Below are 24,732 nucleotides of genomic sequence, written 5' to 3' on the forward strand. Positions count from 1 at the left end.
TTTCATAATCGGCGATTTTCCAGTGCACGGAAAAATAATCCTGCTCCTGATACGTATTACACCGTTGGGGATTACAACACAGCTTTAAAATTGCGAATCGCTGTTTTATGTACAGTTCGGAAGCAGTCGATGTATGTGGGTGTGCTTCATGCGTTCTTTGACGCAGCGCTTATAGTTATAATTATGTGGAAGAAATAATTGTATTTTATTACTTATGTAAATGGGAAAAAATGCTTCCTTGTTTCCATCTTCAGCATTGAGTTACCATTTGCACACGATCTCTCAACGCGTTTCATGGTCGCAGGAATGAATCACTTGCATTTGAAGGATTTATTGAACGACTCATGGAGTGATCCTGTTTTTCGCCGTGAGGGAAGTGAAATGTTTCTCGTCGGGTTGACGGGAGGAATCGCTTCAGGGAAAACTGCAGTCGCTTTTATGTTCCGTGATCTGGGATGCGTAATCATCGATGCGGACAATATCGCCCGACAAGGTGAGATACCTTCCATTGTAATAATTAATGGGATTAGAGTTCACGAAACATATATATCACCCGTGGGGTCACCCATAGGAATCCCACGGGCATGGACGTGTGTGACATTTCGACATATTGAGTTAGATGTGGCACCTGCACATTCACATTCAGTTTCACAAAATGGTTAGGCCTACTGCCAACTTATCAGATGCACAAATAATGTAATCCACACAATGTATTTACTTCTGATAACATGTGAATGCATGTGCGTGCACATGGGAAATACAGTTTGAAATGTGTCATTACATCTCATGTAAAACATGACTTCAAGAGCTCAAATCCTCTCCCTCCCACATCACGCACACTGCACCGGGGAGTGGATCACCCATGGGGGAGTGGGAGGGTGGGGGTGTGGGGGACAGGGGGTGTGGAGGAGGGGGGGGTGTGGGGGAGGGGGGGGGTGGGGGAGGGGGGGGGTGTGGGGTAGAGTCCCTTTATAGAGAGAGTAGCGACAACTAACGATTTGACGCCATTTTGAGTCCATTCAGTGCGGAGCCACCGTATGGCGCTAGTACATTGAACCGTGTATTCCATTATGTTCTCTATGTATGAGAGATGGGAATGGTCTTTTCCATGTTGATAATGAACAAATTATGTGAAGATGACAAAATAGAAGATTTATGACAACTAAGAGCCATATGATAAAGAAGAAAATCACAGAGCTGGTTGTGATTTAACAGTCACAGACATTTAGAACCATGACAAAGAAGGAATGAACTAGACAGGTACACGTGCTGCTTATTTCAGCCTCATTTTAATTTCAGGGAGGCGAGAGCGAGACTCGAACTCTCACCTCCCTGCTTATACATGTACAATACAATGTTAAGAGTTATCTTTGTATTTCTGCAGTTGTTTGACCTTGTTTATCGTGTGTGGGTACTGGGTATATATTTGTGTTTGTTTAATTTTCATATTTAAATTATTAATCTAAACTTTGCTGCATGTTGCCGATCATATATTAATCCCACCAAAAATAGATTAGCCCCCCTACCCCGCCCCTCCCCCTCCCCCCCCCCCCTCTCTCTCTCTCACTCACTCACTCACTCACTCACACACACAATCTCTAATACATATACAAATTACATATTTACAATCACACACATACACGCATGTGCTAATGCACACACATACAAATTATAAATTGAAAGTCACACACACAAACACAAGTTAATGTCCTCACACATTCAAATCAACAGAGACAAATACATACATTCAATGCATGCCCCCCCCCCCCCCTTTCTCAGTTGTGGCATACAACTGTATCACTGGCATGAATTGGTTTCTAGCAAATTCTTTCTGAAGCATCATTGAAAATTTTAAATGACAATAATCCTATCTTCCATGTGAAAGTACAAAAAAAAAACTTATTTTATTATTTGTTTTACGAAGGTCTCAGAGACCATTGTGAAAGGCTTTGAACTCATTTACGATTAATACTCAAACCGTGAACCTGTAACCTTCCACTTTTATAGCAAATTACATAATTTTGTTAAAAACAAAGCATGTCATTCACTTGTTGGAGTACTAACTACCACAGGCAGGAAAGTGCCTTTAGCAGAGGGCATTGGTACATGTATATAAACAACAATTTGTAAGTTTTGATTAATGTACCTCAAAACAGAGTATACAACGATACATGCTCAAATTCTCGTCATTCATAAAGAGCTCCTTTGCGAGATATTCATACAGTACATTTATTTAATTTGCCAAAATGCCCGTGTGCGTGGGTTAGACCAAACATATCGTATTGGTAACCATCACATGCGGATAAGTTAACCGTGACATGTGAATAAGATAACCGCGACATGTGAATAAGGTAACCACTACACCTTCCCCTTCAAGTGCTAATTAATCCACGAGCAATGGATAACAAGCCTGTAAAGCCAAAGCAAAGGCCAGTCTCACTCGCAGCACACAAATATACGCATATGGGACCATTACTACCATCACACTGACCTGGCAGAGAACTGACGAAGAAGTTACTTTCCATCCAACACGACTGACTCTGTTCTCCCAGATTTTCCGTCTTTTAGCATCTGATGGAAATCTATACATCTTGAATCCCTTCTCCGTTCTATTTGTGCACCCACAGGCGCTACAACCTGTCATTTTGTCGTAAAATCGATGTAAAACACGAATGAGAACGCTGCGTACAGCGGGAACGTTAAAACGCTGACCGATATGCGTCCGATCCTGATCCTGTCCGCGATGGACTCAAAATGGCTCCACGCAATCATGTGACTAGATTTTTCCGGACCCTCTATGTCGCAACTCTGTATATAAAGGGACTCTAGTGTGGTGGAGATGGGGGAGTGGATCACACACACACACACGGGGGAGGGAGGAGTGGGTCACAAACACACGGACACATGGGGGGGTGAGTGGGTCACACACACACACACACACACACAAACGGGGGGGGGGGGGGGGGTGGGCGAGTGAGTCACACACACGGAGAGGGGGGGCGGGGGGAGGAAGTGTGTCACACACACGGAGGGGAGGGGAGTGGGTGACACACACGTGGGAGGGAGGAGTGGGTCACAAACACACATCGACACATAAGGGGGGGGGGGGAGTGGGTCGCACACACACACACACACACACACACACACACGGGGGGGGGGGCGAGTGGGTCACACACACGGAGGAGGGGGGGGGAGGGAGTGGGTCACACACACACGGAGAGGAGGGGAGTGGGTCACACACGGGGGCAAGTGGGTCACACACATATGGGGGGTGTGGGTCACACACACACACACACACGGGGGCAAGTGGGTCACACACATATGGGGGGTGGGAGGGGTGTGGGTCACACACTTGGGGGGGGGCATGGGGGGAGTGGGTCACACACACGGGGGGGGTAGGGGGGAGTGGGTCACAAACACACATGGACACATAGGGGGGGGGAGGGGAGTGGGTCACACACACACACACACACACACACACAGAGGGGGGGGGGGAGTGGGTCACACACACGCATTGGGGGGAGGGGAGGGGAGTGGGTCACAAACACACATGGACACATAAGGGGGGGGGGGGAGTGGGTCACACACACACGGGGGCGAGTGGGTCACACACGGGGGCAAGTGGGTCACACACATACGGAGGGAGGGTTTGGGGGGAGGAGTCGGCCGTGTATAAGAACATCACATAACACCTTTCTGTCCCAGGAAAACCAATGTTACTCTTTTCGTTACAGCATACAAAATGACATTTTTAAAATTAAAGATTTCAAATAAACTTCTTTAAAGTGGACATGCACATTACTTCTAAAATAAGAACGAAAAAATATCTCTTGGCAATCTCCCGTCTGTGTTTATTTATTTATTTTACACATGTGAATTACATGTCCATGCACACGTGAAATGGAGTTTGTTTATTAATCCTGGATGTGAACATGATTCAGCCTTGATTCAGCCTTGAAAACTCGTGTGGAAAAAAGAAAAGAAAAAAACATTGATGGAATGAATGGAGTGTTTAAACAGGATTATCTTTAGATGAATGAAATTCGAACGAATAAATATCTGTCGGCAATTTCGAACGAAGCTCTGCCCCTCTCCCCACATTGTTGACTTTTTTGTGACTGTCATCAAACGGAAAAGTAGTATATCTTAACAGAAAATAAAAAGTGAATTTTTAATATATCTCCGCATTTTCCCGTGTGCGAGTGAATTTTCTCAATTATTGCTGAAACCGAGTCTAAAACCATCGATAAAAATGAAATCAGATGGTGATTTAGAGTGGAGATAAAGGTGTGAGAGAGTGTCAATGGCCTTTATGTTATAGGCCTTTGAAAATGCATTTCGTTCTACAAATGGAAACTTTCATCGAATTTTACTCCCGTTTTTTTTTTCAACCGAGTCTAAAACCATGTTAGCGACTGTGAAAAATGAAATGAGATATCGAATTAGAGTTGAAATAAAACTGTGAGATAGAGCAAGACACCACGGGCCTAACAAAAGAGGCCTCAAAGCTATGCGAGGAAACAAAATGGTAGATATTTGTTTTTGAAACCCCTCCCAGACCGGGTGTAGCCACTTCGCCGCACCGACAGACCGACAGACCGACAGACCGACAGACAGACAGACAGACAGACAAACAGACAGAATCACCGACGAAGATTATAATATAGATATTAAACTAGTAAAACGCTCATCGAATATGACGGGTTGGAACAGCTTATTCGATGGTGCAGCCTCGTGAGTGTGCCAAAGTCAGGTGTGCTTTAGTTATATTTCTATATACCTTCTTTATTTATTAGACATCATACAGCCTGGTGTTGGCTTAGCGGCTAGGGTGCCAGCTTAGGATCCTAGGATCCTGGGTTCGAATCCCGGTCGATCGCTGAATTAACGCCAGGGGGGTTGACTCAGCCTGTCATCCTTCCGAGGTCGGCTAATTGAGTACCAGTTCACTGGTAATTTCCTGTGTGTCGTAAAAGGCGACAAACAGGGTTGGCGGCAGGAAGGGCATCCGGCCGTAAAACATTGCTTCAAAAAGGGGACCAACAAAAACAACAACCACGGTGCCCGAAAAAGGCCAACCCCCGCTTTGTGGGGAAAAATGGCCTCTAAAGGTGTTTTTTTTTGTTTTTTTTGTTATACAGATGTAAATGAACACTTGTTTTACTCTGCGTGTATTGCACATCACGTGCAGCGAATTTCACCACCCTGTGCCTTCTATTTATTGTTACTTAAGAAAAAAGCTTCTGTACACCACCCTTGAGGCTTGGTTTGCAAGCCACTCTCTACAATTCAAATAGAAGAGACATAATTACTCTTTTATGGAAAATGTTTTTAGAGTTTGTTTTATCCTCAAAAACAGACCGTAGTGAAGACACATCGGTGTTAAAAGATTGGTCTTTGAAACCTACACTTCTGAAGGGGGACAGACAGATCTCTGTACAAACGCACAAACTGGAATTGTATTTTATATGGTAGATACTAGCAGAGGTACCCGGCGTAGCCAGGTAACACGGAGTCACTTTGTGGTGGGAATATGAAGGGGGTGGGGGGGAGAGAGAGGAGAGGAGGGGAAGAGATGAGAGAGATGAGAGAGACAGGAGAGTGGGAGGGAAGAAGGGAAGGAAAAGGGATGGGGGGAGAGAGAGGGGAGGGGGAAATTCTGAAGGGGAAAGAGAGAGGGGAGGAAGGAAGGAGGGGGGGAGTGCGGAGAGCGAAGCCTCACCACTTGTCACTATACTGTACACTCCGGAAGGGTGGGGTGTTCCGAGGAGGTGAGGAGGTGAGTGGGAGAGGTGGGGGAAAGAGAGAGTGAGGGGAGGGAGAAAGGTGGGGGGAGTGGGGAGAGCGGAGCCTCACCACATGTCGCTATACCTACCATCCAGTCCCTTCAGAAAGTTTTCCCTTGACTTTTTCACATTGTGTTGTGTTGCAGTCTGAATTTAAGGGGTGTTGCAAAATAAATGATACTTTTTTCCCCAAAGATGAAATGAAGTTTCAATCGGATGAAAATCCAACCAAAGGCTTTATTTCATTCAAAAATTAAAAACTCACGTTTAATATGCGTCAATATGTCCACCATTACCTTCAGAAACCATTTGAAGTCGACTTTTAAAAGATTTCAGCAAAGACACGAACAGTAGTCGCAAATATGACGGAGACAACATGCAGGCAACGTGCGTCATGATGACGCACGCAAAATTTGAATTAAAAAATCTCGGACATGTGGTCAATACAATCTGGGGGGGGGGGGGAAGTATCATTTATTTTGCAACAAGTGATCAATACAATTTGGGGGGAAAAAGTATCATTTATTTTGCAACATGTGGTCAATACAATCTGGGGGGAAAAAGTATCATTTATTTTGCAACATGTGGTTAATACAATCTGGGGGGAAAAAGTATTTATTTTGCAACAGGTGGTCAATACAATCTGGGGGGAAAAAGTAATCATTTATTTTGCAACATGTGGTTAATACAATCTGGGGGGAAAAAAAGTATCATTTATTTTGCACATGTGGTCAATACAATAGCTTGGTGTTGGCTTAGCGGTTAGGTGCCGGCTTGGGATCTTAGGATCCTGGGTTCGAATCCCGGTCGATCGCTAAATTAACACCAGGGGGGTTGACTCAGCCTGTCATCCTTCCGAGGTCGGCAAATTGAGTACCTGCTTGCTGGGATGAATGATCCCGGTGTGTAACCCGGTTTAGAATAGGTACACCGTATCCCTGTGCATCGTAAGAGGTGACTAAGGGTTGGCGCCAGGAAGGGCATCCAGCCATAAAAACATTGCCTCAAACAGGGAACCATGATTGTCATGGGGCCCGCAAGGCTAAGCCCTGCTCCAGCGGGGAAAATGGCCTTAAAACGATCATTCATTCATATTCATTCATGTGGTCAATACAATCTGGGGGGAAAAAGTATCATTTATTTTGCAACACCCTATAAAATTGATTAAATTGAGATTTTTTTTTTTTTGTCACTCAACTACACATAATACCCCATAATGTCAAAGTGGGGTTTTTTTCAGAATTTTTTTTACAAAATAATTAAAAATGAAAAGCTGAAATGTCTTCACACTAAATAAGTATTCATCCCAATTTATTGGCCGATACCGAGTGGTGGCACCATTTAACTTCATCTTCATGTGCGAGTCAATTATTTGTGTTTACAGGATACACACCATGTATTAAATGTTTCCCAATAGGCACTCAGAACGCATGGTAATCAAGCGCTTGCGTTACGTTATGCAAATTACTATAACACCCGATTTATGATCGTGGGAGTGATGTCCAAATAGATGAACCAAAGGACCAGGAGACTGGTTTCTTCTCGGGGCAGTATATTCAATCCAGAACTGTACATCATAACAATTACTCCAAACAACCAAGCAGCAGCACACACCAAGAGTTCAAGAACCATCCCCCCTGGGTGACGGTGCTTGAACTCTTGGTGTGTGCTGTAGTCGAGGCGAGGTTTTTGGTGAGTGGGTCGTCAGACTTTCCGTGTCGGAAAGCGTTGAACGGCGTTTATAATGACTTAATGCAATGGCCTTTAACGTGTGCGTAGGAAAAGAAAGTGTAACTAAAAATCTGTATTAATACCGGTTATTTGGATTTACTTACGTGTCAGGAATAAAGGAAAGATCTGAGTGAAATAGAGTGGGTGACAGTTTGGTTTTAGCGCGTCATTTTAAATGAAATTTGGCACAATGACGAGTACACTCACGACACATGCTGCGCAACATGGACAATCCTCCAAACATACGGCATGAGGAGTGCTGCACACATGAAACAATTACCCCCTAGGAAAAACAGGTGAAAAAGCCTCTCTACCCTTCATCAACTCATTTTATGAAACTAACCCATGACACAAGGAGAGAAGAAAAAGAAGAACCACCTTTAGAGGCCATTTTTCTCTGCAGAGCAGGGGTTGGCCTTTTTCGGGCACCGTGGTCCCCTTTTTGAAGCAATGTTTTACAGCCGGATGCCCTTCCTGCTACCAACCCTGTTAGTCGCCTCTTGCAACACACAGGGAATTACCAGTGAACTGATACTCAATTTTGTCGACCTCGGAAGGATGACAGGCTGAGTCAACCCCCCTGGCATTAATTCAGCAATCGACCAGGATTCAAACCCAGGATACTAGTATCCCAAGCCGCACCCTAACCGCTAAGCCAACACCAGGCTAATCACGACACAAGGAGAGGAGCTATTCTAATCTTGCACTTCGGAAATAACTACACTAAGGACCTGTATGGTGGTTGCCATTGCCTCTGAGCAGTTTCCTAAAACTGCAACAATATTGTTACGTTTGTGGGGGGGGGGGGGGGGGGTGTTGGGATACCTTGGTCCAGGTCGATTGCATTGGTAGTGTGCTCCAATTGTCATGAAGAAGAATAATTCTAGGTGTATTATAAGTAGGGAATTTGTGTAGACCGGATGTCCGGTAAGCTTGTATCTTCGTCTCCATCAGAGGGGTGGGGCTTGTTAATTGAATGAATGAATGATCGTTTTTGAGGCCATTTTTCCCTGCTAAAACGGGGGTTGGTTAGCGAGGGATTATGGTTAATTAATCCCTTCTATGTAATTGCCTCTGTAATATTTTCCTATGTTCCTTATGACACTGCACTAGACACCTAGTAAGTCGGCCATTAACCACACTAATTAAAAACCAACTGGAAACCAGGCATCAAGCACTATCGCTGACAACATCGACTTGGTGAGCGCAGAGGCCAGGCAGGTTTGTGAGGCCACGCCTAGAAGAGCAGTGATTGGTCAGGGATTTGATTGACACAAGGACTGGTAAGATGGGACTACGGGATTGGTGAAGCAGGCACGGATGATGTCAGAGCCATGCGTACAAAAGACTTGGAACAGCGGACATTATCCCTTCTCGCTGCTTCTGATTCTGGATCTGATAGAGAACGGTCGCATTTTTAGCCCTCTCGGCATCGACATTTTATCTCTCTCAGCATCGATGTCCTCTTGGTTCTTCTAGTTTTGGAACTGGTGGTGAACGGCCATGTGCTGACATTTTCTCTTATCTCTTGGGTCCGGACTTTGTTGGTGAACGGTCGCTATTGCTCTTGCGCAAGGAAGCTTCATCGTGAATGGTCGTGTTCCGACATCTTGCTAGTGGTCGTGAGGAGGGGAACTGCAGACAGAAAGCTGTGGTTTCTATGCAGAGATCGTGAGGACAAGCACGGCTGAAAGAGCGAGCTGCAAGCCAAGCTCGTTGGCACGAAGCGCAAAGACGCCAAGGCCTCAGACAATCCTGACGATTCCTGACGAGACACCCCAGCCAATTTGAGCTAAGTGCCACACAAAGAACACACATTTATTTTCCAATTCTTTTATCTTTTGTCTGTTTACGAGTCTGTGTGGGGATGCTCCAATTTAGGAATGTAGTATTATTTGACCGTGTTTTATTTTATTACCGAGAATTTCATTAATAAACTGGTATTTTTGTACAGTTTAAATTCCGTGTCGTGTGAGTTGATTTATTGCAAGGTCGAGGACGTCGGGTGGACTCGTGGAGATAAGCTCTTCGCTTCCCCCCCACCCCCCCCCCCTCCCCCACGCGTATTCTCTGCTATATTTTGACTGAACGCCTCGGAGTGTTAAGCTCGTTTGGTCCTCCGTGTCACCCTGCGGTGTTCACCACACAGGGTAGTCATCGGACAATATGTTCCATAAGGATATTGTATTTTAGGCTGTGTTCATTGAGAGGGTTCATTGCAAAGGTTCTGGCCATAAAATGCTTGATAATAATGAAGATCGCAACCTTTTGCCATGCAATGATATTTTGTGATTTGGTCCTTGGGAAAGTAAGCAGAAATCTTCACATCTATGCTCCATCTTTCCTGCAGTGGTGCATCGGGGGCAGCCGGCATTGCGGAGGATTGTGCAGCGTTTTGGGCACGAGGTGCTTGCAGAAGATGGGGAGCTAGACCGTTCTAAGCTTGGACAAATTGTGTTCTCTAATCCAACGAAACGACGAGAGCTGGAAGCCATAACTCACCCAGCTGTGCGGCGAGAAATGGTGAAACTCATCCTGGGGTTCCTTTTTAGGGGTGAGAAGCCCTTTGTTGATCCAACTGGGGACATCATTCGGTGATTATGTCAAAGGGTGAGACACTTTGTTGTTCTATTGTTGACAAATGTGAAAAGCCCAACGATGATGTGAAACAACAACAACAGGCATTTTAAGGCCATTTTCCCTGCTGGAGTGGGGGTTAGCCTTGCGGGCCCCATGATAATCTTCTCCATTTGCCCTATTTTCTACGTCTCCCCTTGTTAACCCCCATGCCCACATTTCTTCTTCCACCACCTTTAGCCAAGTCTTTCTCGGTTTTCCCCGTCCTCTACTTCCTTCTACATTCATTTCCATCACTCTTCTCAACCAGTCACTTTCATCCTTCCTCAACAAATGACCAAACCATCTCAACCTGTTTCTCTTCACAGCATCCATCACAGGCTCTATTCCCATCATCTTTCGCAATTCATCATCGCAACCTTTTGCCATGCAATGATATTTTGTGATTTGGTCCTCAGGAAAGTAGATGCCTTCCTCTCTCTCAACGATACTCCACACATCCACCGCATTTCCACCCTTTCCAGCCTTCATTGCTGCTCTACGTTCATCACCCACGTCTCACTCCCATAAATCATAACACTTCTCGCACATGCAGCATACACCTTTCCCTTCAGCTTCAACGACACTCCCCTCCTCGTCAGCATGCCACTCAGTTCCCGAAACTTCTTCCATGCACATCTCACTCCAGCAACCGTTGCCGAGTCTGATCCACCTTCTCCATTCAGCAAGTCTCCTAGGTAGCAAAATGTTTTCATTCCTTCCAGCTTCACGCTGCCTCCAACCAAGATCTAACTCAATATTTCCTCCATCTGCAGCTCCCTCTGTGCACACCTTACACTTGAATGTAGCTGCCACACTGGTTAATGACCCTCTCAGACCACGACATTTTCGATGAACCCACTCAGCGCACATTGTACATTGAATGGAGTTCACTCCGACACCCTTCCTGCACACGGCCACTTCCCAGTTCTTTCCAACTCAGCGCATGCTTTATCACTTGCCATCACCTTCGTTTTTCCGATATTCACCTTCACACCTTTTGCCTCCATACAATTTGCATTCCACCACTTGTTCCTCTTCTCATTCAGTCCATCCATACTCTCCGCAATCAACATTAGATCATCTGCATACAACAACTCCCATGGTAATTGGTAAACCCTCCATTACGTTCCGAGGCAGCACCTCCATCACAGCTACAAATTGTAGTGGACTTAATACCGACCCCTGATGCACTCCCACCTTCATCTCAAACTCCCCACTGTTCCCGTCCTTCGTTCTTACCGCTGTGCGCTCTCTCTCGTACATTGCCATCACTACTCTGATCAACCTTTCCTCCACTCCTAACTTCCTCAATGCCCATGTCACTACTTTGCCTGGAACCCTATTGAATGCTTTATCAAGATCAACAAACCCAAGAAACAACTTCTTCCTCTTCTACATGTACTTCTCTTGCAACTGCCTTACAATAAAAAGCGTTTCTGTCATTCCTCTTCCTGGCATAAATCCAAACTGCACTTTGTTCCTCATCCTCTTCTCCAACACCCTTTCCAATACCTTCATTCCATGCTGTAATAACTTTATCGCTCTATATGAGCCACAGTCCAGAGGCTCACCTTTCCACTTGCATCGAGGGACGAGGGTACTCAGTTCCCAATCCACTGGAATGCGGCCTTCTTTCACCACCACATCACAGATCTCTGTCATTCTCTTCACTCCCCACCTTCCCGCTGCCTTCAACATATCTCCCACAACTCCAGTCGGCCCTCCCACTTTTTTACTCTTCATTGCTTTTATCGCTTCCTCAACTTCCTTCTCAGTTATCTTCTCTGCCGGTCCTAAAACTGGGTTACTCTCTACTAGCAATGGTACCCGCCCTATGGGCGGGGCTTGAATTGGGAGGCCCAAATGAAAAGGCAAAATATCAGAAATTGAAGGCTTTTTTATTTTAAACGAATCATATAAACATCCGTTAAATCATATCACACGCAAATCATCAAAATCTAAACAGTACATGGCGCCCATTTTGAAAAAAGATTAAATTTTGCAAAACGGAAGCGGCCGCTACACGTCTTTCTCAGTCGCAGGTTTATGTGTGAAGAGTGCGCGCCGAATCTGTAACACGGAAGCGGCCGCTACACCTGTTTCTCAGTCGCTTTGCACACGCTGCCATGTTACTTCGGAGCCGCACGTTTATATAGGAAGAGTTCGTCAGGAGTCGATCTACTCTCTCCTGGTACATATGAATGAATGAATGAATGATCGTTTTAAGGCCATTTTCCCCGCTAGAGCGGGGGTTAGCCTTGTGGGCCCCATGACAATCATGGTTCCCTGTTTGAGGCAATGTTTTTATGGCCGGATGCCCTTCCTGATGCCAACCCTTGGTCGCCTCTTATGATGCGCAGGGATACGGTGTACCTATTCTAAACCAGGGTACACACCGGGATCATTCATCCCAGCAAGCTGGTACTCAATTTGCCGACCTCGGAAGGATGACAGGCTGAGTCAACCTCCCTGGCGTTAATTCAGCGATCGACCGGGATTCGAACCCAGGATCCTTGGATCCTAAGCCGGCACGCGAACCGCTAAGCCAACACCAGGGATAAATGGGATAGGATAAGGGATAAGCCAACACCAGGGTACATATAATAAACAGTATTTGTAGAATATCATCAAAAGCCACATCACTGTTCATATCGGTAAATATTTTTCCATCATCTTTGGGAAAATTGGAAAACTTGGAAAAACAATATAGCCTATTTTAATCCCAGGGGTCCCAGGAATACCCACCCAAAATATCGTTGTGATCGGTTGAGCTGTTTTTGCGGTACCTTCGAACGGACGGACGGACATTTGGTAAATTATAATAAGATGTTGCCATCCCATTCATTATCTGCATTCAACAGCATTTCCATACATCTTTTCCATCTTCCTTTAATTCCATCTGGGTCCACAACGGTTTGTCCCACCTCATCCTTCAAGCAACTCACCCCCATCACATCGCACCTGTCTTACGCTATCTGCTTTGCAATCCTGAATACCGCTCTCTGACCCTCTTTTGAATCCAAGCGTTCTCCGAACATATTCCTATATGCCTCCTGCACCTTTGCTACCTCTTTCTTTGCAGCCTTCTTGGCTGCCTTATAACTTTCATGCTCTGCCTCTTCTGCCCCTGTACCCTTCGCCTTCTGCCACTCCTTGAACTTCATCATCCCACCACAATGTTTCCGAGTGCCTCGGTGGTCCTTTTGTCCATCCACATACCTCACCAACGGCTCCCAACAGACTATCTTTCATTGACATCCAACCACTTTCAAGCTCAACCACATCAGCCTCTACCATACTCAGCCTCTCTTTTAATTCCTCCCTCACTGTCACCTCTTTCAACCTCCACACCTTCATTCTCGGTTGGTACTTCACCCGCCGAGCTCTCCTCGCACCTTTTTTATGTCAACATTTTGCAAAATGAATTACCCTTTTTAACATCCACTTTAACAATTCACCTGCCCCACAATACAGTTCTTCCGTTGGCATTGCATCTGAGGTTAGTTTTAATCTAATCATATTACTTGCAGCATCAACCTAAGTCCAGTTTTATCTTTACCATGTTAAAAATTTATTTTGGAAAGTTTGCACTCGCGTGTATATATCCTGAAAGGGAGAGACAATAGGAAAATGGACAAATAAATATTAGTACGTGGGACAAAATGAACAAGAGGAGTGACTTATCTACCACAGTCTAATTAATTTGACATTGTTGCAATGATGTCTAAAAGTGTGTCGAGTCTAATGAAATTTTTTTTTTTTTTTTTTTACAGGGTATCGGTATGTCATTCTTGATGTTCCATTGCTGTTTGAGAATGAAAAACTGAAGAGCATTGTGAAGCGCAGCATTGTGGTTTACTGGTATGAACTTCCATGGCTTGTAGCACTTGCATTAATTTGCACCATTATTATCTATATATATATAAGAAAGTTTTTGTTTGTTTGTTTGCATGCGCTAATCTCCTGAACGGTGAAAGATAGCAGGAAACCTCTAATACAAAAAATGTCGGGACGGGCCCTGGGAAGGTTTTAGGCTAGGTGGCGAGGCCGGTCGAGGCCCACTTCAGCCGGGCTGGGCCCATTTCGCAATTAAAAGCTGAGCTGAATTATAGTAGTCAATCTTCTACGGCAGCGAGTAAAAGCTGAATTGTAGTAGTAAATTCCCTTACTCATCATCCCTTACTGAAACGGAGGTGGATACTTCGAGAACTGGGAGGACTCTGTTCCACCTTCTGAAACCCGCATCTGGAGAAAACAACCAACGACACACACACACACACACACACACACACACACACACACACACACACACACACACACGAAAAGAAAGTGGAAGCATGAAGCATTAGCATTGATGGCAAGTGACCAGAATTTCACGGGTTTGACCTGTTTTGTTTCTAAAAACCCGCAGACCCGTTTTAGTATCGCAACACCGTATTGGATGGAAAGTACGATCAATTTTGAAAATGCATTGTTTCCCTTCCATTGCACTTCTAAGGATTGACACAGGATGATAGACGGAGCTTCCTCAAGCCAATATGGAAGGTATCGCTCTGGTTTCTAGTTTTGCATTATTTTCGTCTATTTTAGTTTTCAGTTTTTCTTTATTTTCATTCATTTTTTATCCTAATACTTATTTGGGGTATTAGGTCAATGTGCAAAGCTGTGACACGATATGAGCTTTCCCTCACCAACGGCCACATCACAACCCTCCAAGATTCCCTGTGCAGTATCACTTCACTTCTGATGACGTCGTATAAATAAATAAAATAGAAATTCGCTTTCGATTCCTAGCAACCCTTTTTTCATCACCTCCAATTTGTCATGTATGAATTTATAAGGAGTCTGAAGTTTTGTTTATAGGAGAATTTGGTCACTCGATAAACACTCCCTTTAAAACTGCTGATCGGGAATGGCTGGCTTGCCAAGCGCTAGCTAGCTGCTTGGTAACTGAACACACCCCTGGTTTTAGTACTTTGTGGAAGAATTTGTTTGTTTCCAAAGAATTAAGTTTTCTCAGTGAAGTAAATGGAGGAAAAGGAAATGATTTGTTGAATAGAATTGATGGAATAACTTGTGGTTACATTTTTTTTTAACTTCTGGTAGGTGTACAAACTAACGACACTGAGATTATACACCTTCCGTGAAACTTTGTGTTTCCACTGACACGAGGCATTGTCAGAGCGTTATTTTGTACGCCTCACATGTGACTGAAAATAAAGTGGAAGCATTCGAAAAGGGGTCCCAGGTTTTGCTTGTAAATTAATTTGTTTTTCTTTGCTATGATTTTCCTTTGACAGCATAACAGTCACTAACTGTTAAGACTGATGAGGTTTCTCAGTAAAGTAAATTGATGGAAAGGTAATTATGGAATGGAAATTATTATGGATATTATGGAATGGAATTATGGAAAGGATGGAAAGGTAATATGTTGTCAAAATTGACTGGATAATTTCTGCTTACAGCATGTATATTGTCCTGTCCCCAGCGATTAAAACTGCTGGGTGACGGATAACCGAGGTGAGCTCCCGAGGCGAGTAGCCGAAAATGGCGGTTATTTTGTCATGCACGGAGTGAAGGAAGGCGAAGCGTTTACCTGACGAAACACACGGGCTTATTCCGAAACCACAAACAAGTAAACACGACAAGGAAATTCAACAAATAATTTAATGAAAATAAATGCAAGATGAAAATAAAAGTTATCGTAGAAACTAATTCCCTACTTTGAGGATCCTCCACTCAGATTCACAACACACACACAGGGGAAAATATAAAAGAAAAGAAAATGTTCTTTTTTTAGTGCCTGCATTTAGCTCTGCGTCCAAAATTGTGCTTTTGGTGAGGTCGGCAGTACAAAGTGGCCCGGTGCCGCTCGCGCGGGAAATGCTCCAAAATGGCGACGGCCCAAAAGTGCCGCACGTTTTTCGGCTCCACGGGCAGGAGGCGAGTCCCAAAAATTATTTCCTCCATTGTCAGTGAGGGACAGCATGACCTCCAGCTCCTCTTTAATGGCAGCAACAGCTTCCGCACACTGGCGGCACCAAGCTTCGTTCCTCCAAAGCACCACAAATCCACCAAGCACAAGAGCAAATATCACACCAGCAAAAACAAAATGGCCAGCGTCTTGTTCAAGCTGCCTTCTCCCCTTGAGCTCTCGAATCTTCTCCATGATGTCACACCGACCAATGGCAAAGCTCTTTCCATATTATTCCATGGCTCTCTTGGCCAATCATGAACTTTGGGACGTGGCCTCATGGCCTTCTCTTCCACGTCCTTTGTACCACTCTGGGGGCGTGGCCTTTTACCTTATTAGGTCCATTGGGCAGGGCTTACTTGCCGATCGATGTTCATAGGGCTGGTGCTGGTTGTAAATGTTGTTTAATGGGGGTTTTCATGGCCAGCTTTGTAAATGTAAAACGTTAGCGGAAAAGCCACAGGAGGCAATCGCATACTGGGGGAAAATTAACCTTGATCCCTTTCTAGTTGACACAGCTTCACCCCCTGTCTGAAGACACACAAACAATCTTAAGCTCGAGTTTCCCAACATAAATACATTGAGGTGGCTCCTACGCGTCCACGGTCCATGCTATACTTATACAGCCCTACCTTTACTATGAGATTCCTCCATCTACCCCCACAAATGTAACAATATATATATATATATATATATATATATATATACAGACTTGGCATTTAATATGGAATATTTTTTTTGTGGGAGTGAACTTACTTTTCAAGATGTCTTAGAACCAAAAGTTCATTGGAATTATGTTGAAATTATTCCAGATTTTGTTAATGTGACCTTTAAAAGAAACAAAAACCACATTTGACATTTCGAAACAAATAAATTGATCCTTGAAAGTGATGTAAACTGATATCGAACTCAATTCATGGACAGTAGTGTTAAACTTCTGTACGTTTTCCAGAAGTATCTCTTTATTTTGCACATTAGCCAAAAAAAATTTCAACAAAAACAAAAGTTAAATTACGACTGGGATTACAGACAGTAAAATTACAGTTCAGTACTTCGTGTAACCCCCACGAGCATTCAGGAGAGCACGTACACGTTGAGGCATGCTGTTCACGAGATTTGCCAAGGTTTGGACAGGAATCGCTTGCCATGCAGTGACAGTAGCCTGCTGCAATTCACGCACAGAGGTCGGCTGCTGGTCCAAGTGGTCGATTTGACGCGTTAATTCTGCCCACAAGTTCTCTATCGGATTCATATCCGGGGACATGGCAGGCCACTCCATATGCTCTACACCACGGTCAGCAAGAAAGTGTTGGATCATGCGAGCACGATGAGGCCGTGCATTGTCATCTTGAAAGACAAAGTTTCCTCGAAAGGCTGCACGAGCAAATGGAAGCAATGTTTCTTCCAGAATGGCCCTGTACTTGAACTGGTTCAGGTTTCCATTCAGAACAACCAGGTCAGTTTTGCGCCCTGCATGAAAAGCAGCCCAAACGGTCACACCACCACCTCCAGCTTTGACTCTTGGCACTATACAATCTTCGTTGTAGGCTTCATGCACTTGTCTGCACACTTGGACGTGGCCATCTTGACGATAGACCAGAAATCTAGACTCGTCACTGAAGATCACATGATTCGAGTGTCCTGGCTGCCATTGATGGTGCTCTCTGGCCCACTGCAATCGGCGCTGGCTGTGTTGTCTGGTCAGGCGTGGCTTTCTCAGGGGACGTCTGGCACGATAGCCTGCTTGAACCAGTCGTTGGTTGACTCGCCTTCTGGATACAGGCACATTTGTCAGTTGCTGCCACTCAGCCCTAAGCCGATTAGCTGATGACTTGGTACGGCCATTGCGGACTAACCGGTGCAGCTGGCGATCATCTCTCCTTGTGGTTCTGCGGGGATGTCCTGGCCTCGGTATTGGAGTAGGGACACCCCTCTGAGCATTTCGTTGCAGGATCTTTGACACCTGACCTTGAGTGATGCCATACTGCCGAGCAATAGCACGCTCTTTCATGCCGTAATTTCGTAAAGCCACCACTCCATGACAAACAGCATTGTGGAGTTGACGGACCATCTCCAGAGGAAGCGGCAATAACTTTTGGAGACGTGCAGCAGTTGTTTTCCACTAATACAGAACGCAACAACCCTTGTATACCCGACTGTGAAGCCAATCGTCAAATGCACCTGTCCGTACATTTTGCCACGCCACCTGTGATATCCTGTTGTTGACTTCTTGCTGCGACAGACAATCAGTGACATGGTTCTTTTAACAAATAAATCACCAAAGTCTAAAAGAAACTCACCAGATTGATATACTGAGTTAAGAAAGTAAACCCAAGTCAAGAAAAAATATATATTCCATATTAAATGCCAAGTCTGTATATATATTGTTGCGGTTTTAGAACCCACACTTGTAAATATGACATTATTAAATGGTTAAAGGTTGCACCTCATAGTTAGGCCACAAGCAACATGTAGGCCACCATAGGACTTGTTATTTCATTAGTATGTGTATAGGTAAGGCCGTGTTTCCAATAGTTGAATCTGCGTTGTATCAATCAAATAAGAAGTAGGCCCATTCCGTTCATTTTGTCAGCCTCCCTCTCCAAGCGATGCCATTACGCGCCCTCCAGTCTGCCCGATGGCTCTCCCAATTTGTTACGCGCCTTTGTTAGCAGCCTTCGCTGCCTTGAGCTGGAGCTCGCTCAAACGCCGCCATACGCCACGAGGTTAGGCCCGAGAAAGGGGGCGGAACGCCAGGAAGGTGTGGCCACATCAACTCACCATCAGGGCGTGGCCGGTAAGCGATGCCCAGCCAACCAGGGCTGAAGTGACATCACCGACAAGCGTGGCTTTGGGGCCCACGGAGTGATCGCTTGGTGAGTTATAAAAGCGAACGCAAAGCCCTTTTACAGGACTGCGCGGAGGACTGTCGTGATTGCAAGGACCGAGTTATGAGATATACGGCGCGCTTGATGAGAACTTACTTACTGATGGGAGAACGCGCGTTGCATTGAAAGGACTCGTGCAGTGGCGCTGATGAAAGCAGGACCTTATCAAAGGAGTACATTGGAGAGGGGGCGTTTGGCGCCTTTGTGTAGTGCACATATTACGTATGCAGCGTACCAGCTCCCCCCCCCCCCCCCCCGTTATATAAAATGCCCGTTCGCCTTCCAACTACGCGCGGAGCTGCCTGCCGGGTCTCACCCGCTGGACCGGAGCCTGGACCCCATCGCCTGACCTTCCATCCACCATCTACAATCCCTGTGTGAGTGTGTATGCTTGTCCTGGGTATTAAAAATAACTGTCTAAGGCTGCCCTGTGTTCTGCTTCTTCCTATCTTGTATATTTCTTTCGTTTCCTCTTCTCCTTCTTGTACAAATTTCCTCTTCTCCTTCTTGTACTTGTATAAATTACTTGTTCTTCCTGGTTTTCCTTTTATCCGATCGCATTCGTCTTTTCTCTCATTGGGTAAACGTGGCACAATTAGGAACCGCTCAGAATCGGGTTTAGTCATTTGTTAATAGCTCAGATCACGGATTGCTATCCGCTCGGCATTTTCCATCATATCCGTGGTTCGAGCGGGAGTTATTCCCTCGTTTCCGGCCGGCATTAGTAATTAGGTAGTAGTGAACCCCTAGGCCTAACAAACCCTACCTAACGCCACGCCGGGAAGGACGTTATAACTTCCAGGACTCGGGTCGGCCAGATAAAAAGACAAGGGGATTAACCCCCCCCCCCCCCCCCGATAAGGGGAGAGCCGACGCCGGAGATCCGTAACAATATATATATATATATATATACACAGTCATACCCCATTTTACGCCATTTCGACCTACGTCAAATCCGATTTTACGCCACTCTTCGAGAGTAAATTTCAGTTCAGTGAACGTCAATATGTGCGACTGTACGTCACTCCTACGGACGTGAAAAAAATTAAACAATTTAAACAATTGGATGTTTTAATGATCGTTGATCGTTGTTTTAACGTTGATGTTTTAACGATCAAAACAATTTAAAATACAATAAAAAGCACATTAAAAATATTTTTTTTAATGTACGTACAGTATACGTACGCGTAGCTGCTGGTTCTCATTCAAAACAAAGGCGACGCCACATGCATTTTGTCCTGTGCTGCGGTCGCGTGCTTGCTTTGCCTTTCGCTGGTATTTTTGTGATTATTCCTTTGCTGTGGAAAGGTTCCTTCACTGTGTAAAACAACCAACGTAACGTGGCAATGGCGAAACATGACGATGCCGGCTCGGACGTACAGTATACGTTTGTATATATATATATAGGCAGGACCCAGTACCTCCAATGACGGGGGCTCATAGTGCGAGAGGACAGGGGGGTGATAGTGGGAGATAGTGTCCGATGTAGAGGGATGGTAGCTCTACCATCCCTCACGTTGGGGCAAAGGAGCAGTAGATTTATGGGGTTTGGCAGTGTGAACTAGCCGAGGGCGGGCTAGGACATTGTTAGGGATTTAGAAGGATGACAATAGGAGAACGAGATTTAAGTAGAGACATTGATACAGGTATTTTGTAGTAGAGGGGACGTAGTCAGATTAGAAGGATGTTAATGACGAGGGAAGTGCTTCGTATAAGGGAAGACAGTGAAAGCACATGTATTAGACTTAGAGGGAAGTAGTTAGTTAGATGATGCTGTGTGTGTGTAATTGTGGGTGCCTCTTGGGCTTGGTGAAATGAGGCAATGGTCTGGGATGACCGGAGAAAGTGTATGAGTGGTGTATTGAGGACATGTGTAATGGTGTTGAGTGATTGACTTGCTTGGGGTGCAAGTGGATAAATGGAGAGAATACTTGGTGTGTGGGAATAAATGGTGTGTGGAGTGAGTAGTGTGGATTGAGTGGTGTGGAGTGCATGGTGCGAAGGAGTGGATGGGGGAGGATAGACCCCTTCACGAATACCCGGGGAGGGTACTTTAAAGTTAGGTCGAGGGAGTAGGTAAATTGTTTGGAAATTGACATCTGTGGTGCAGGGAGTAGCAAGTTGTTGCTTTGAGGGGTGCATGAGTGAGTGGAATGCCTGGGCGTGTGGGCGTAATTAGTGAGTATGGTTAAATGGGCACTCCGCCACTGGTAGTCTGTTGGCCAGGTGAGGCCGCAGGTAGGCTCTAGGAGCCAGGTAGTGTTCAGTGTAGAGTTCAGTGGGGCCCGAGGATACTAAGAGAGGACCCGGATAGCCCAATGCCAGAGAGGGTATCAGAGGGGTGAGAGAGCCAGGAGGGCCTTCCCCGAGTTAGGGTAGTTGAAGGAGCTAGGCAAGCTCGGGTGGCGACTTCAGTGGCGGAGGTGCGCAGCTAAGTAGGACCTGCTGGTAGAGCCATACGACCCAGCCCCGAAATTGTGCGACGGCACAGATAGAAAAAAGGGGGGAGTGAGACCCCAAATTTGGTAGGGCACCACAGGGTGGGTCAATGGGAATTGGTTTTTAGAACCACATAGTGTAAAGAGGCCAATTGATTGGCAGGGCAAGACCCCGGGTAGTTTAAAGAGTTAATGTCAATTAGAAGGATAGTTAGGACGAAATCTCTTCGCACCATCCACATCCACTCACCAAGGTGACAGGACTCCACAACAGGTTTTGCAGATAATTTGGAATGAAAGACGCATCATGACGTGGGTGAGACATTGTGTTTATTCCATCTCTTCCTTCTTGGGAGGGATTGGAAACGAATTTGGCATAAAGGGGGATAGAAGAGACAAGACAGTAGAGACGGAATTTGTAAAGTGTAAATACGGGGAGGGGCAAGGGTAGTGTAGGTTGACATGGGGGGTGACGAACGGCTAGGGACGAGCTTTCTCCGCTCACTCCCCCGCGCCCCTCATGTTGCATTACCTTGTTTTGACGTGTACCCTTGCGCCCTTCCCCCGCTAACTTCTGCTTTGTCTTTCCTCCCCACCCATGGACCCATATCCTTTGTTGAGGGGAGTGTGCAGGAACCCTGAGCTGTGCGGCTGCACTTTTGTAGTAGATATACCAAGTAGATACTCTTGATGCATATCCTTGTAAAGAACCGATCGACGTGTGCATGTGCACATGTGCATGGATTTGCAAATGCCTGCCTGTACGTCGTCGTTTCTGCGTATATCGTATCGTCCAAAAATAAAGAAGCAAGCAGCTTAGGCCGCTCGAGGAAAGACAGGGCACGCCTACGACTCGGAGGCGAGCGTCGATCCCCGGGGCGGCCGGGTTCACGGAACCCTGAGCTCGTTCGTTCGTCATAGACACGACACGACCACCGGTGAAACTACTCGGACACGTTGGGTAAAGCACGCCGTGGTGAAGTGGGCCACGGAGCCACTCGGCACACAAGCCAGCTCACGGTCGACATGTCCGTGCCGGTCACCCCGTTCAAGGAGAAGACCCGACCGATAGAAAACGACGGAGGGACTCCCAACGGGGAGCGGCAAAGATTCAGGGCGAAGCCGCAGCCTCCTCCAGTTATTTACTCTAGTTTTACGAATTACGGTGTTTGTCTTCATTTTAAGGCATTTTTAAGACATTACGCCCGGTTTACGTCAAAAACCGAGTTACGTCACGGCTTATGGAACCAATTAATGACGTAGGCCGGGGTATTACTGTATATATATATATATATATAATCATGAGATATGGATTGTGATTGTGTATGTCTAGAAATAAATTTGAGTAAAATACTTATCATGTCATCTTATGTGTTGATGGTAAGTGATTGGTCTGACGTGTTGGCCTTTACTCATGTCAACGTTACAAATGTCCCGAGTGAATACAAAAAGCCATGTTTTTATAATTTGTATAATGGCTTGTGGCTATTCTTATCAGGTTTGTTTTTACTTATTGCCCACTTCCTACACTTCACTCCCATCATTGTCAGCGATCCAGAGACGCAGCTACAACGGCTGATGCATAGAGACGGCTTCTCAGCTGAAGAGGCAGAGTGCCGCCTGGCTGCCCAGATCCCACTCGAGGAGAAACGGCTGCTTGCAGACCATGTAATTGAGAATTCTGGTGGCCGAGATGTCACATTCCGCCAGGTGGTGACTGATACCTGATCAAGTTTTCTCTATATACAGAATAAATAACCAATTGTTTTTTTTGTACTCTACCTATTGATGCTTTTGAACCAACATTACTTTCCGCATCACAAAAAAAAAAAAAATTCATTGTGGTCCTGGAAACCTTCATGACCATTCTGTGTCTCCTATACATTATGGTGTTCCATACTTCTTTCTCTACATAAAACATTCCCCTTTATCAATGACCTCTTATCTTCATTTTTCTTCTTCTTCCAACCAGGTTCGGCATCTCCATGCTCAGTTGGAGGCTTCGTGGGAACATGTTCCACTGCGCATCATCCTACTCATTCTGCCTGGCATTCTGGGAAGTCTTTGCTTTTGGTTAATCAGCTGGACCTTCTTCTAGCTTACAGTTTTAACTCTGGAATATTACCTTTATTATTTTTCCCTCCAATCCACAAATATAACTATTATTTTTCAATGCATAAATACGAGACTATTTCTTACATTTGTGCTGAAGTTGCCTTCCTAATTAATGTATAATTTGCAAACACTTGTAACAGGAGGATGCTGTAATTTTTGCTACTAAATGTAGTTTGTCTGTCAAGTAGAAGGTGGCATTAGATTTTCAAGCCTGTTCCTGAAATTTAATAATTAATTTTAAAAATCACTTTCAGCTTCAAGGGCTTTTGCACATAGTTACCCTCCTGAAAATAGGAGGTAGCACTTTGATCAGAATTTCTCATGTAATGAGGAAATTAACTTCAGTCTTGTACCAATTAAAAAATAATTGTTACTTATATCCTTGTGCAGTTGAATACAACTTGGAACATTGAGTATTCTTTTGACAATAAACTTCATTTAGATTCCTTCTTTGTGCATATTTGTGGAGAATGCAAACTTTTGCTTCAACAACCCCAAAACAACCATTTTGCAATAGTATAAGCATTTTATAGTTACTGCTGCCACCGATGATGGACGGAAGTTACGTTTTCACCCCAGTCTGTCTGTTTATCTGTGAACAGAATATCTCAATTTGTGGATGGATTCGGACTAAATTTGTTGGAGAGGTTGGGTGTGTGACAAGGACGAAATGATTACTTTTTGGTGAAGATCCAGAAATTATAATTTATGAAAGCGATTCTTCACCATTGCGATATGGCCAAAAATGATATATAGCATGATATCTCAAAAAATTATGGATGGATTCTGGCACGAAACTTGATGGACATGTTGAACAAATCGATTCGACTTTGGTGAATATGCGGATCCGGATATGAGAATGGTTTATTTTTTATGTGATTCTTCACCATTGACAGATGGGACCAAAATTATATGTAGCATAGTATTTCAAAAAGATGTAGATGAGTTGTGACAAAGCTATGTAGATGAGTTAGGTATGTGACGAGAACAAACCAATACGATTTTGGTTTAAGTCTGAATCCAGATACAGCCTATCAGTGGGATGGATACAAAATGGAAACTGTTCAGCCTGGCAGAGGTATCTGCTCTACTGAGTGCCATTCTAGGTTTGGATTTTTTTTTTTTTTCCAAAGCCTGATGTCTTTGAACCCCCCAGCATGGATTTACAGCTGTATATTTTA

At 44.9% G+C, this 24,732-nt stretch overlaps 1 protein-coding gene across 2 annotated transcripts; it reads left to right on the plus strand.

Annotated features, from left to right (window-relative positions):
- Positions 1-114: 114 nt before the first annotated feature.
- On the plus strand, positions 115-23,999 carry DCAKD (dephospho-CoA kinase domain containing). 2 transcript variants are annotated; one of them, XM_068120007.2, is made up of 6 exons: positions 115-131; positions 255-493; positions 9,868-10,071; positions 13,910-13,997; positions 22,987-23,146; positions 23,409-23,999. In XM_068120007.2, the coding sequence occupies exons 2-6, from the start codon at positions 295-297 to the stop codon at positions 23,532-23,534; spliced, it is 777 nt and encodes a 258-aa protein (XP_067976108.2). In that variant the 5' UTR covers positions 115-131; positions 255-294; the 3' UTR covers positions 23,535-23,999. The 2 variants fall into 2 exon arrangements, with proteins under 2 accessions (XP_067976108.2, XP_078635966.1); XM_078779840.1 differs by having other exon boundaries at positions 305-493.
- Positions 24,000-24,732: the final 733 nt, after the last annotated feature.

Source organism: Myxine glutinosa, chromosome 6, assembly GCF_964187855.1.
Source record: "Myxine glutinosa chromosome 6, kmMyxGlut1.1, whole genome shotgun sequence".
Lineage (NCBI taxonomy): Eukaryota > Metazoa > Chordata > Myxini > Myxiniformes > Myxinidae > Myxine > Myxine glutinosa.